Source organism: Panicum hallii, chromosome 8 (assembly GCF_002211085.1).
Source record: "Panicum hallii strain FIL2 chromosome 8, PHallii_v3.1, whole genome shotgun sequence".
Taxonomy (NCBI): Eukaryota; Viridiplantae; Streptophyta; class Magnoliopsida; order Poales; family Poaceae; genus Panicum; species Panicum hallii.
This window is the reverse complement of record NC_038049.1, coordinates 6,110,284-6,123,810: the sequence shown is the minus strand read 5'-3', so window position 1 is coordinate 6,123,810 and position 13,527 is coordinate 6,110,284. Positions and strand designations below refer to the sequence as shown.

The 13,527-nt window shown below is 44.9% G+C and overlaps 1 protein-coding gene and 1 pseudogene across 1 annotated transcript; one reads left to right on the top strand and one right to left on the bottom strand.

Moving 5' to 3' along the window:
* The first annotated feature begins 7,273 nt into the window (after positions 1-7,273).
* On the top strand, positions 7,274-8,908 carry LOC112903566. The gene is made up of 3 exons (XM_025972819.1): positions 7,274-7,488; positions 7,655-7,777; positions 8,377-8,908. Exons 1-3 carry the CDS (start codon positions 7,274-7,276, stop codon positions 8,906-8,908), a joined length of 870 nt encoding a protein of 289 aa, XP_025828604.1.
* A 623-nt stretch (positions 8,909-9,531) lies between these two features.
* LOC112903565 lies at positions 9,532-12,863 on the bottom strand (annotated as a pseudogene).
* Positions 12,864-13,527: the final 664 nt, after the last annotated feature.

Below are 13,527 nucleotides of genomic sequence, written 5' to 3'. Positions count from 1 at the left end.
GGGGGTGGGCTCAGCCGGTGTTGAGGATAAGGATTGAGGTTAGCGTCGTCGGCGACGAAGGGCGGCGAAAGAGGCGCCGAAGCCGGCAATGGTGGAGGCGGGGGAGCGACACCGACCCATACACGACCCATGGCGGTGACGACGGGGAGTCTTTTGCGAGGCTTCCCCTCCCAGGGAATAGCGCCCTCTAAACATGTCGTCGTAGATGCAATAATATTAGTATGTGGTATTTGCAATTTCTTCCGAAAGAAAAAAGGAAATAGTACCCTATCGATCCAGGCCGCAAGCTAGCACTTCTGCTCTCATGGGCCACGCTACTACGTCGTCGGCCCATCCGTCCATGGCGGCCTCCAAGCCGGCGTACGTCAACCCAAACCTTGGGCTCATGTTGGACTGTGCTCCGGTGTGCAGTGCAAGTGCTATCACAATCAGTAGCAGTTCTTAAGATCACTAGTGATTTGCGCGCGCCCATGCGCGCGTAGAGTCATTGTGTTTTGCAATAACTTAAATCAGCCACTGTGCTGATCCTTTATATGTTAGTGCTGGATGCAGGAGTATGGATCATTTGATCCATGGCAATTTAGTCATTTAGACGAAACCTTGGACTAATGTTGGACTGTGCTCCAGTGTGCAGTGCAAGTGCTATCAGAATCAGTAGCTGTTTTTGAGATTGTTTCATTTTTATTATTATGCAATAGAAATGGTTATAGGGGTACCACGGTGGCACCCTAGCAGACACAAACTCAAGGACGACGGATGATGCCACAAAAATCAATGGTGAGTCGACAAGGTGAATGCAATGAATCTCTTCAGAATCACTACTTTTCACACCCTTTTAGCGATAGAAAAGCACACCTCTCTCTTGATCGAGACTCTTTCCCGTGCCTCTCTGTCGTCCTCCGATAGGCTGTGGCGTGGTGGCAAAGGTGAAATGAGGCTTGTTTTAGGGTTAGTGGATCATATCTCAGTCGCTAGAGGGTACAACAATGGGGGTGACGGTGAATCACGGCAGCGACATGTATGGCAGTGGGAAACAGGGGCGGATCCAGGATTTGAAGTATGGATATCCAAAATTTTCAAAGGCTAAATTTTTTTAACAGCCTAAATTATGAATTCATAGCACATAATCCATTGCTACTCTTCTGTAGCACGTATCAGCTCTTTCGGAAAAAGACATCATCAAAAATTAGTGGTGGCACTGACACTCTTCTTAAAAATTTCGCACAAATTCATTATTAATTTTATCACAAACGTTTTGCTCACTGCATTGCTGCCAATTCATCTCAAATTCACAAGTATTCACCAATTGCAAGAATTTATTCACAAACCATGAAAAATTTCTCACCGTGGTGGCTTGGTAGTACCCACGGCATGCTGCAGACCTGCAGTACTGCCGCCCTGGGCGCTGGGCCGTGCGCCGTGCGCGGTCCTGGCGCATGGGCTTAGCGCCGTGCAGGCAGGTGGCGCTGGCAGCCTGGTGCCGACGCGTCATGCGCCCGGCCGGCTGCGGAGCACCGGAGCCGCGCTAGCCTAGGCTACGAGGCGCGGCTGCCCGCCGCCGTCCGCCCGTCCCTCGTCCGCGGCAAGGGTCCTCCGCCTGTTCCTGGGCGAGTGGGCGAGGGCGGCAGTGCGACACTTCGCACTCGGGAAGAGGGAAGAGGGGCGGTGGGCAGGCACGTTCAGGTGCCCGTGTGGGCCGTGTGGGCGTCGGGTCGGCCCGTGGGGAGGGAGAGGAGGTGGGCTTACTATCGTTTTTGGGCCTCAATGAGAGAAGAAGACACGGGAGGCCTGTTATACCGTAAAATTTTCATTTTTTGAATCATATACATGGAATATAGTACGTATACAAACTTTTTTGCTAAAAAAAATAGTTGAATACCCCAGGGAAAGGTGACAGTGAGGTCATCCAAGAAGGTCGGAAGTTTCTTACCCGATATTTCACTCCTGAAAAATCGATGCTCCCTCTGGTTATGACGTTATATACGCCCTGTTTGATTAAAGGTAATTAATTGGAGGAGAGAACGGGAGCTCTGATGTCTGAGGCTAAAAGTCTCTTTTACTTGGTGGGAATGAGAATTTTAGTGGATACGGAATGAGAGTTTTAGGGGGTAGCTCCCAGGAATCACATTTCCTAGGGGAGAGGGGTGTTAATTGTGCTTTACGTGAGAAATGGATGCATCTGCACCGTTTGTTAATTACTTCTGAATCCACACATAAACAAAGTATATGAACTCTCTGCTAACCTCTCACTCTTATAATTATTTCCAAAAGCCAAGCAAGGGAATAGAGCTGAAAATCAATCTCTCAAGTGTGGCGTGGTGGCAAAGGTGGAATTAGGCTTTTTTGTAGGGTTTGTGGATCATATCTCCCTAGAGGGTACCACAATGCAGATGACGGTGAATCATGGTAGGGACATGTATTGCAGTTCGAAAGCCCAAAGGTGATAGTGAGGTCACTCCAAGAGTGTCGAAAGTAGGGCTGGATGAAATGCTCATGACTCGTTAGCTCGCTCGGATCGTAGGTGGCTCGACTCGGCTCGGCTCGATGCAATTTACTAACGAGCCGAGCAGAGCATTTTGCTCGTTAGTATAACAAGCCAACTCGAGCTGGCTCGCGAGCTTAACGAGCCACCCGCCCCATCAGACCAACAGCCCAATGAACCCATCTGACCGTTGAACTCCTGAACCATATATCCCTCACGCTGGCGCTTGACCCACTCGAGCCGCCCCCTTCGCCGGCCCCCACTCGAGCCGGCCCCTCCTGATTCCCATGGATGAGGAACGCTATTGTAACGTCCCAGTTCCAAATATGGCTCAGTTCTACTCGCATTTTGAGTAAAACACGCACTCGCACCAACCCCGCTTACGCTTTCGTCCTCGCTTCGCGTAAAAGGGTTAACCCGGGGGTTGAAATGCACTTGGCACTTGGGTTTATACGTTAGTGAGTCTCACTCTCAACTAGCAAGGTGGGACAACTCCCTACACATGCCATGCCATTCACACTTAGACCTCTAGTGGGGCTCAAATTCATTCTTGTTGGGCCGGGATGTCACAGCTATGAGGCCGCCGATGAGCACGAGGTCGTTGTTAAATGGTAAGCATTCATTTTGCACGTGTTCTGGTGGCTTTAGCTACCATTGTTTTCCATTTTGAAATTTGTCTTCATTACTGTGCTGGGTGTGTAATAAAAGTTGCCTCATATGCACCGATTTCGTTTGTGCGCATTGCAGCCTTTGCGCGTGATCGGCCAACGAGACTATATCAGTTATATAACCAATTCAAGACCAACTTCCAAACAAGGATTGAGTAAATGTGATAAGGTATTCATCCATGTGGGTGCACACTGAGGGGTTTGGAAACATGAAAACATAGCTCTGGACTTGAGCTTGAATTTGAAAAGGTACAGGCATATTCCATAGGAGTGCTCGAATTTATTACACCAAAGCAAATAGTTATGCTGACCACATCATAGAGCAAACTAGGCAGAAAAGTTTCGTTAGGCCATGATTGCATAAAGGTCACGGCGACTCGGTGGAGTTGCCGTCCGTGCTTCCAGTTGACATTGCATTACTCCCTTCACACTCATCCCTCCCTGCAGTCTTTGATTTTTTCTTAGTCCTGCCTGAAGTGGAAGGCCTTGTGCTCAGGGCATAACGCAGAACTGGCGTGGTTGCTGCATTGGTTTTCCATGGAGATGAGCTGTAGGGCGAGGCCCTTCCCCGTGTTTGTTGCAATTCCCTGCTTATCACCGATCAGTAAGAAAGGGAAAAAAGATTTTGGTTACCCTTTTCATTTTGTTACCAAAGAGGAACTCGATGGGTACCATACATCTTTTGGGGGTGTGTAGACTCTGTTACCGTTGTACCACCGCATGCAATCAACTGCTTCGATTCCAGAATTATACCTGTCGCAAACGAAAGTGTGGTTTTGTTAGTTCAGATGTAAAAATTGGCAAAAGCTGTGGAATCTAGAACCGTAGTGCGTTTGGTACTAACAGGGTTGGTGGGCGGCCGCGCCCTAACAGCATCTTTGGAGTACAAGTCCCTGTGCCAAGAGTTTGATTTCCTGTCGCGTGACGCATTGCAAACACAACATGCGGAACCATCCTGCTTGCCAGATCAATGTGTTGCTCAATCTTTTTTGGACGGACTGGGTGTCGAATGTTAGGATCCATAATTGTCACTACAGACCGATTGAAATCAAAAGCATAGCAGGACCATTCTCCTTTGAAGCAAACAAGAGTAAGCACCTATTTTGTTAATTTTAGCACGGTTAGATCCAAATTTTCGTTGGATGGAGAACGTAAACAATGCTGGTTGATGACAAAGAATACAAGGCTCACATTGCTTTGGAACAAAATTAACTTACAATGCTGCAACGCCGTATGTCGTAACGGGGAGTTGGGTACATAAACAGATTGAATGAGGTGTCAGAACAAGCGTTCCCATTCGCTACATTAATCTGTAATTTGAGATTACGTTAGGTCATAAAAGGAAAAAAGGAACGACGACGTCAAATTTAAACGACACCAAAAAAGTGTTTGCTTACCCCCCCGGTATGGGCCCACGTAGTGCCTCCCAGGATAGTTACTTCTGAGGAAGAGGGTCTGAGCTTCGCGTCTAGAATCTGTTTGCACGTAACTGGCATGATTGTTCTTTCACCGCAAAACTGCAAGAAGTAATAGGCATTGCATCCAAAAAATAAACTCGGCATCAGCACGTTTTGGATGGATCGCTGTGCCTGATTTGGTTTTGACATTTGCCGAATCAGAACTCTTGCTTCCAGCCTCCATCGCTGTCTGGGGATCGGGGGGATAGGTCGCTTCTGGTAGTCTCAGCTGGTGTGAGGCCAATGCATCTAGTTCCGATGAGGGGGTACTGGAAGCTTGGCCCTCTTAATAAATAAAAGGTGATTGTATGAGGCAGCTAGCAGCGCTTACTTTCCACCGGCTATACGTCGGTGCGATGCAATGAAAGCAGTTGGCATATTTCTTCCCATTGGAGACACTACGACGAGGCCAGTTGTCTGCCGTGTGGGTGAATTCGATGAAATGATACGGAAATGCCCTCATAGCCGACACAACATGCAAGAATCTGGAAGGGAAAAAAAATAGTGCACTGTTGGACTGCTTGTGCGTTCATTGTTCTTATTAAAACAGGGCGCGGTACATAGAGATGTAGATTGAGTGCAACGCTGGCGTTACAGGGTAGATCTTAAAAAAAGAATTGGGGAAATGGCAAAGATAGTTCCTGGATAAATTGAGTAGGCAATGAGCTACTGTTGTTTCTGATGTGTAGGATGTCATATAACAGCTCCGCTCTTGTGTTTGATGCAGAAGTAGATGAAGCGCACATTTCGTGGCATGCCCCATCAAAGGTCCTTGCAAACTGGGCTGCTAGTAGACCGCTGTCACTTGGGCTGCAAACGGAAAAAAAAAAGGCTAAAAATTCTGCTATATTTCAATTTTTGGGAAAATACACAAAAGGTGGACTAGGGAAAAAAATGTAGGTAGTTGAATTACGATATAAAATCCTTTTCACCGCCTCGACCCTTGTATCCTTCTATGAACACGAAGAAGGTGTTGATACACCTTCTTAGCCCATTTAATAATTCGTTTGCAACTGCTTGGTGGGCGGACCAAGGGTCAAAAGTAGTTACTTGCTTCCTTGCAATATCAAAAGCACAAGCAATCCATCTAGGCACGAGGAATAAGTAGTACCCAAGGAGATTGGAGGTACAAAATAGTAGAGTGAAGAGTAGGTTTGTCATATAACTTGTGGTAATACCATTTGGCACCGCGAAATAATATGTTTCCCAGTGAACTGATTCCGTATGGAGCGAGATGAGGTTATATCTCGACCAGCCAACACGATCATCTGTTATTCGGAAAAGGTGAGGAGAGGAAAAGGAGGAAGTAATTAATTAACTTCGTTACAAGCACGCATGGGTAGGTTTCTAGAACATAAAAATAATGATATATAGTACCGTGAAATCAGATTCAGTAAAGTGCCTCCATCGACTGTGGTTCCGTTTGATGGTTGTCGTTGCGTCGTCTTGCTGGAGCACTCTGAAAATTACATCGCATGTCTTTGCCTCGAGGTCCCTTGCATGGCAAAACTGTTCAGCAGCTTCCGCCTTGGAAGTTTTGATTTCCTTTGGGCATGCCAGGTCAATAAAAAAGGTTAAAATAACTGTTGGATCACGACAGAGAGTTTATGAGAGTATGGGGAAAAAATAAAACGGCAAGGTCGGTGCAGTCGTACCTCGCTCACATTGGACTCGCCCACCGGTAGCAATCCTTTGCAGCGCATTGGTTCCTTCTTAACGGCCCACCATACAAATCCCATGGGGCCTACACGTTCTAGGGGCTTTATATGTTCCTGCATGTCGATCACCAATGTATTTCCTACGGTACACAACATCAGAATCCGCCCGGCCACGTTCAAAGGGGGGGGTGCTGGGATGGAATGATAGCATTGAAAAGTGCGTAACTAAGGGCCTGTTTAGTTCCCAGGCTGTAAACGCAAAAAAACCGTAAACGCAAAATTTTCAAAGGAATCTTGCTAATTTGAAATACTAAATGAAGTCTATTTACAAAACTTTTTGCATGGATGGGCTGTAAATCGCGAGACGAATCTAATGAGCCTACTTAATCCATATTTTTGCAACAGTGATGTTACAGTAACCATCCGCTAATTATTGCTTAATCATGGATTAATTAGCATCATTAGATTCGTCTCGCGATTTACAACCCATCTGTGCAAAAAGTTTTGTAAATAGACTTCATTTAGTACATCAAATTAGCAAGATTCCTTTGAAAAAGTTTTTTACCTTTACAGGTACAGGAACTAAACAGGGCCTAACCTTGGATGCTCCAAATTCGCGGCAAGTCGGATTTCAAAAAAGGGGTCGTCGCGTGCGCGGGATAGGAAGACTACCCAAAAATTCAAAAATCTGACACCTGCTGGGCATGTGGAGATGTGTGGTAGCTGTGGATGACAAACACACAGGTGCACCAATGAACCGCTACTGCTTCTCGTTTGCCCGGATGGACCGTTTATGTTACCGTTCCACCTAGAATATTAATGTGCATGTGTGTGCATTCTTTCCATGAGTTGCAAACTATAAATTGGCATCACAAAATGCTCAGGATTGTTCAGAGCGAGTGGCCTGCTACACAAACAAAAAAAAATCCCAGAAATACATCAAAAGATCAAAAGGCCAGGGGTCCGCGGGAGGGCACTGGTGTGAGCTTGGAGCATAACCAGTTGGTAATGGCTAACCCATTAGTGAAGTCTGTGCAAAGTGATGCAACTGTTGTAGATGCTAGCCGCGACTGGTCAGAGCTTCCTCGCAAGATGGTTAGAGCATTTGTCAGCCTTCTTGACTGCAACATAGACCACATGAACGTGGCCGCGCAGTGCACCTCCTGGCGAGATGCGCTTGGCCACGACATGCGCGCCCGCCAGCTGCCATGGATGCTTGTCCCGTACCGCCGCACATGCTTTGCTGCATCCAGATGTGATGCGGCGGGCGCACTTCTTTTGCTTCCTTAGTCGCAGCCCACACAAGGTGATCATGCCACACAATGCTTATGGGGCTCGATTCATTGGTGCCTATGACGGCTGCTGGATGTTCTTTGCCTTTTGTCATAGGTGCGGGTATGTTATTGTCAACCTAAAGTCCCGTGTGCAAGATAGAGAAGCAGCTTTTGCACAAATCATGAGGGATTACTTTGTTGATTGTTCTTTGTATAGCGAAGAGGACTTTTGGCGACGGTATGCAACTCTTCACTGTTGTCCCTTTCAATGTGTAAAAAGTCTGTAAAGTAGTTGCTAACATACTGTTTTGTCATGCATAGATTTAGAATGAGGAAGTCTTTATTCCTTGACATGGTCCGCATAATCACCGAGAAGAATTCTTATTTTTATCAACGAAAGAATGCTTGCGGGCACAAGGGTTTTCATCCCATTCATAAATGCCTTGTGGCTATGAGGATGTTTGCATATGGCACTCCAGCTGATTCATTCGACGACACATATCGCATGGCTAAGTCAACAATTCTAGAGACTGTGAAGCAATTTGCAAGAACCATCATTTCTGTTTATGAGTCTGATTTTTTGCATCCACCGAGAACAAGTGAGCTTGAGACCACTTTACAAGTCAATGAGGCTAGAGGTTTTTCTGGGATGATCGGCAGCATTGATTGCATGCATTAGGAATGGTCTAATTGCCCAACCTCATGGCTTGGTCAACACAGGGGGCGCAAAGGCAAACCGACCATAATCTTGGAGGTTGTTGCAACGCAGGACCTACGCATATGGCATGCATTTTTCGGATTGCCTGGCTCCCATAATGACATCAATGTGCTCCATAGGTCTCCTGTGTTTGATAACTTCGCTGCTGGACAGAGACCACAAACTGAGTTCCATGTTAATGGAACCAAGTACAACATGACTTATTATCTTGCCGACGGAATATATCCTGATTGGGCTACATTGGTAAAAACATATAGTGAGCCAGTTAGCCAAAAGAAAAGAATATATGCAGAGACACAGGAGTCAGCAAGGAAGGATGTTGAACGAGCTTTTGGGGTGCTTCGGTCCAAATTCAGGATAATTTATATAACTGCTAGGTTGTGGAGCCATAGTGATCTAAACAACATTATACGTGCATGTGTTATTCTACATAACATGGTGATCGAAGATGAAAGAAATTTGTACAGCGATCACCAGGAGTTTGAGAGGTCTTCAGACCCTCCAATTTCTCAGAATAGAGATGTGCCAGAAATTTCTCAGTTGATTAAGTCGTATGCAAAAATTCGTGACAAGGTTGTGTCTAACATATTGCAAAAAGACCTCATGGAGCATATTTGGCAACTCTATGTTACAAATAGACAAGGCCGATAGTAAGCTTTTGGTTCTTTTGTTGGTTCACCCAGATGGAGTTCCTGGAGAGTGACTTTTGTTGCTTTTGTTGGTTTACCCAGTCCTAGATGGAGTTCCTGGAGATTGACTTTTGTTGCTTTTGTTGGTTTACCCAGTCCTGGATGGAGTTCCTGGGGAATGACTTTTGTTGCTTTTGTTTGTAATATAAGTTATCAGTAATTAGTGAACAGCAGCAGTCTCAGCTCTGAATTATGATTGTACTAATATGGTTTCTATCTATGAATGACTCAGTTATATCTATGAATGTCTCAGTTTCTATCTGAACTATGAACTGCAGCAGTCTCAGCCTCAGTTATATCTATGAATGTACATTCCAATCTGAGTTATATATATGATTATACATTCTAGTCTCAGTTATATATATGAGATTATACATTCCAATCTCAATTATATATATAATTATACTCATAACTTTGAAGATATGAAGTCTCACTCACTGGTGCATAATTCAATTTAGAAATGATATATGAGCCACAAACAATAGTATCTGATCAAACAAGTCTTAACACTCAAACAAGTTCACCGAAAAAATGCACAAACACAACTCTTATACAACAGAATTAAGGCTCGTCACATACAACAGCTTAGGATTCACTAGTTGGAGGGGTGTTGATGCCTCTTCTCTTCATGATCTCCATCTGTTTCTGCTCGTACATTGCACGCAATGGTGGAGCCAACTTGTCAAAATCCTGTGACATGACTATAAGATCTGCATTCCACTGGTTTAACTCGTACTCATTCTGTCGTAACTTGGCATTGGACTTCATTACTGCCCATTTCTTCTCCCAGGCAGCCCACTTCTTCTCCTAGTTCAGCTTCTGTAGATCGAGCCTCTCTCTCTCCATCTGGAACATTTCTTGCCTCAACTGATCTTCCTTCTCATCATTCTTCTCTCCTCTTTCATGCATTTTCTGTAGCATTTCCACAGCTGTACTTGACGATGAGGTATTAGCCATTACCCGAGCCTTCTTCTTGGCGTTGTCCCTTCCTTCCGGTCGTTCAGGGAATGTACGGTCTGTCTGCAAAGAATTTATTTCTATTTCAGACTGCTTTCGGTTAACTTTTTGACCTGAGTTACATTCCACCATCTTCTCATGCCACTTTGGCTCTCCTCGAAGAATCACCCAACAGTGATGGAATTGCCATGGCTCGGTTTCCTCGTACATCCGGACGGCATCATTAATCTGTCCAAACCAAAAAAAGAAAATTCATTGCTGCAAGAATCATCATAGCAAAAATGTGTAAAGGTTGGAGTCATGTATAAAATGGTGTACCCTGTCCTGCTCATTCTTGCCGCTTTCATTCCTCCTTTCAATTGCAGCATAGAAACCATAAAATTTGTTGACAGCCTTCTGAATCATGGTCCAACGATTTTCTATTGAAACCTGAGTCCTCTTACAACTCACTTCAACGTTTTTCTTGAAGTGTTGATGCATTCTTGCATAATAGCCAACAACAGTTTGGTTAGTTCCTGCAGTCATAACATGAAACAACATGTCCCATAAGGGTTTGAAAATTGAAGAGTGGAGTACTCAAGTCATGGGCCAGAACTTACCTATAATAGCATCCGTGCTAACATGCAGAAATGCTGAGCAAAGTGCTCTATGTTCCTCCTTGCTGAATGATTTTCCTCGCTGGGCAACCTTCTTCTTCCCTTATTGTTTGAGACTTGACTTCTGTCAACTTCTTGAACCTCCAGGTCTTCAGTGGGTTGATGATGAAACGATGCAGTAGCAGCAGGGCTCACAGGCTCAATTGGTACATTCATATTATGCATTGATCCAGTAAATGCACCACTAAGGTTGTACTGAAATAAATTATTTTTTGATCAATGAAGCATACAAAGTACATTAACCATAACCCAAAATAAAAAATGGAACATACCTTTTCAAGTTCCTTCATGGTTGAGGACATAGGGAGTATCCACTCTTGGGTGTTGAACTGGTTGTCCATCTGAAATGATAAGTGTATCATTTGTTAAATAAGAGAACTCTCAAACTTTAGAACTGCAAGCAAATAGACAAGGGTTCAGGATTATTTTGCCGCAGCACGCATCCCTACCGTCCTCAGGAGGCCATCATCTAATCCTATAAAAAACTGCTTCAATTGGAGCAATGGAAACATGAATCGAAAGCCATAGCTAGTTCAATCGTGAATCTAGCTCGTACTGTAACTCAACCGTGAAGGACCACATGGATCTACAAACCAGACTAGTATTCCTAGCGAGCGATTGATGGGATTCATGGAAGAGATGTTGACGGAGCATAGCCGCCTAGAGGCCACCTGACCACATTGACGACCTGCTCGACTTCTTTAGGTCGGAGCCCGCCGCCATCGTGCTCCTCCTGGACCCCCTCAGTTTGACCCTGCTCCTGGCGCCGGATCCATGGGAAAGAGGAGGAAGGGATTTGGGGACGCACCTGGTCGCCGATGGAGCCGCGCCGCCGCAGATCTTGTCGAGCTGCGTCCACCACCCGCTGATTCCCTCACGAGGTCCCAGGTGACGGTTGTGTGCGGAAGAAATGCCTCGTGTGGCCAAGGCCAGCTAAATTGCCAGTTCTCTCTCTTCCCATGTATTTTGCCTAGGCTGTATAGCTGGCCCATTAGAGCGTCTACGGTACCAATTCGCCAGCCAAATTGGCTTTGCCTGTCCCGATACCTGGCCTATTGGAGCCAGCCTTACGGCAACAACGCCCGGATGTACCCGTGCCATGACAACGGGTGTTGGCGGGGTGCTGGTGAACCAATCAGAAGATTGTCAGAGTGGAGTCCGCCGTCGTGCTACACTCCGCCAGTCTGGTACTTTCGCTAGCATGTGGATGTTTGGATTTCCCATTACTACGGTTACATAGTAACCTTATCTACTATGGAATAAAATGTAATATGCATTGAGCATGTATCGCTGGCATCGATGGTATTGTATCTTTTTTTGCGGTTTGTAATCCATGTCCGTCGCTTTAATTTTAATTTGAATATGGCTTCCATAACTGCAAGTACCGATGATTGCTGTACTGGGATGTTGTGGGTCGAGATAAGATGTGTTAGAACCTGCTAATGCTGCTCGGGAGATTGTAAAACGATGCAGGACCTGCCCCTTCGTGATTCTGCGATAGAGTACTACGATCCGCTATCCAAGCAAAGTCTCCATGTGATTCTGTGATCATGTATAGAAGCACGAATAAAACCCCACACAATTTCTAGACGATCATGCAGATGACTATGCACCTGGTGTCAAAAATTGATCCGCTTGTGCTACTTCTTGTGCTTCCTGCTTCACTAGAGGCACCAGCGGTCAAAAGTGATGCCCTTGTGCTACGTCCCATCCGTGGGAGGGTGTTGCATGGGTAACAAAACTTTGTAGAAAATAAACGTCTGGTTTCTCACATCCAAAATGGAGTGGCCGGCCATGATGAATTTTGACTCAAAAGGATCGGTAGCACATTTGTGTCCTACTCAAAAGCAATCCCATCGCTCCTACTATATGTAGCACGAACATTCCAGACGGCGTTCAGATTTCCACATGAAATGATGAGTTTCGTTGTTTATTTATGTTGTGAGCATGCATGCATTAGGTTCAGCAACGAACGGGCTATCCACCGAACTCATGTGCATGCAGTGTCTGGGCTGGATCCATGCACCAACAATCAGGTGTTCCACCTAGCTCAAATCCTATGCACTATCCACCGAACTGATGTGCATGCACTGTCTGAGCTGGATCCATGCACCAGCAATCAAGTGGTCCACCTAGCTCAAAGTCCATGCACTGGATGCATGGTGGAGACATGCTTCTCACACACCTTGCCTGCGACGCCAGGTACCTTCCGTCCCGCCTGGCAGAAGCTCTGACACAATCACCGACATGAAAAATAAGTTGAGTAGCATCATGAGGGACGCGCTGGTTAACGAGAATCTCCATGCCATGGATCTGACGGTTCTGGGATGGTGCATCGCTACCTACCTAAGGTTAATTTCGATATATATATATATATACACATACACACACACACATACATACATACATACATACATACAGGATGAGTTTTATTTACACTCGCATGCAGCTACTCTCACCATCAGTACACTGTGCGTATATCCGTATACTCATTTATCACTTTGAGTATGTTCATATACTAATTCTAAGATACTTCAAAAGGATATATAAAAAAATTCAAAGGCACCTCTATTTTTTAAATATATTATAATTATATCTTAGTATTAGTATATAAAAATTAGTATGTCTACGTATTATATGTATGGTCACATATCCAACATATATACTATCATAGATGTTCTAGTATGATCACATACTTCACGTATATGCTCTTCGTTAGGTCAGATACGTCCTACGTCATGAGATACACATGTGGGAGTAGCTACAAGTGCGTGTAGAATGGATTTTCCATATATAGGACAAGTTATATCTTTACTCACTTCTAGCTACTCTCATTATCAATATACCATCACGTGTATGTTTACATACTCATTCAAAGTATGTTCATATACTAATTATAAGATCCTTCAAAAGGATATATATATGAAAATTTTAAAAGCATCTCTATTTTTTAAATATATCATGATTA

What these genes read in the sequence shown, in the direction of transcription:
- LOC112903566 (XM_025972819.1), top strand. Translation starts at nt 7,274, where the DNA reads ATGGCTAACCCATTAGTGAAGTCTGTGCAAAGTGATGCAACTGTTGTA. An exon ending in CTGCCATGGATGCTTGTCCC is followed by an intron (nt 7,489 to 7,654) that starts GTACCGCCGCAC and finishes CTTTTGTCATAG; the next exon opens with GTGCGGGTATGTTATTGTCA. An exon ending in GAAGAGGACTTTTGGCGACG is followed by an intron (nt 7,778 to 8,376) that starts GTATGCAACTCT and finishes TGTGCTCCATAG; the next exon opens with GTCTCCTGTGTTTGATAACT.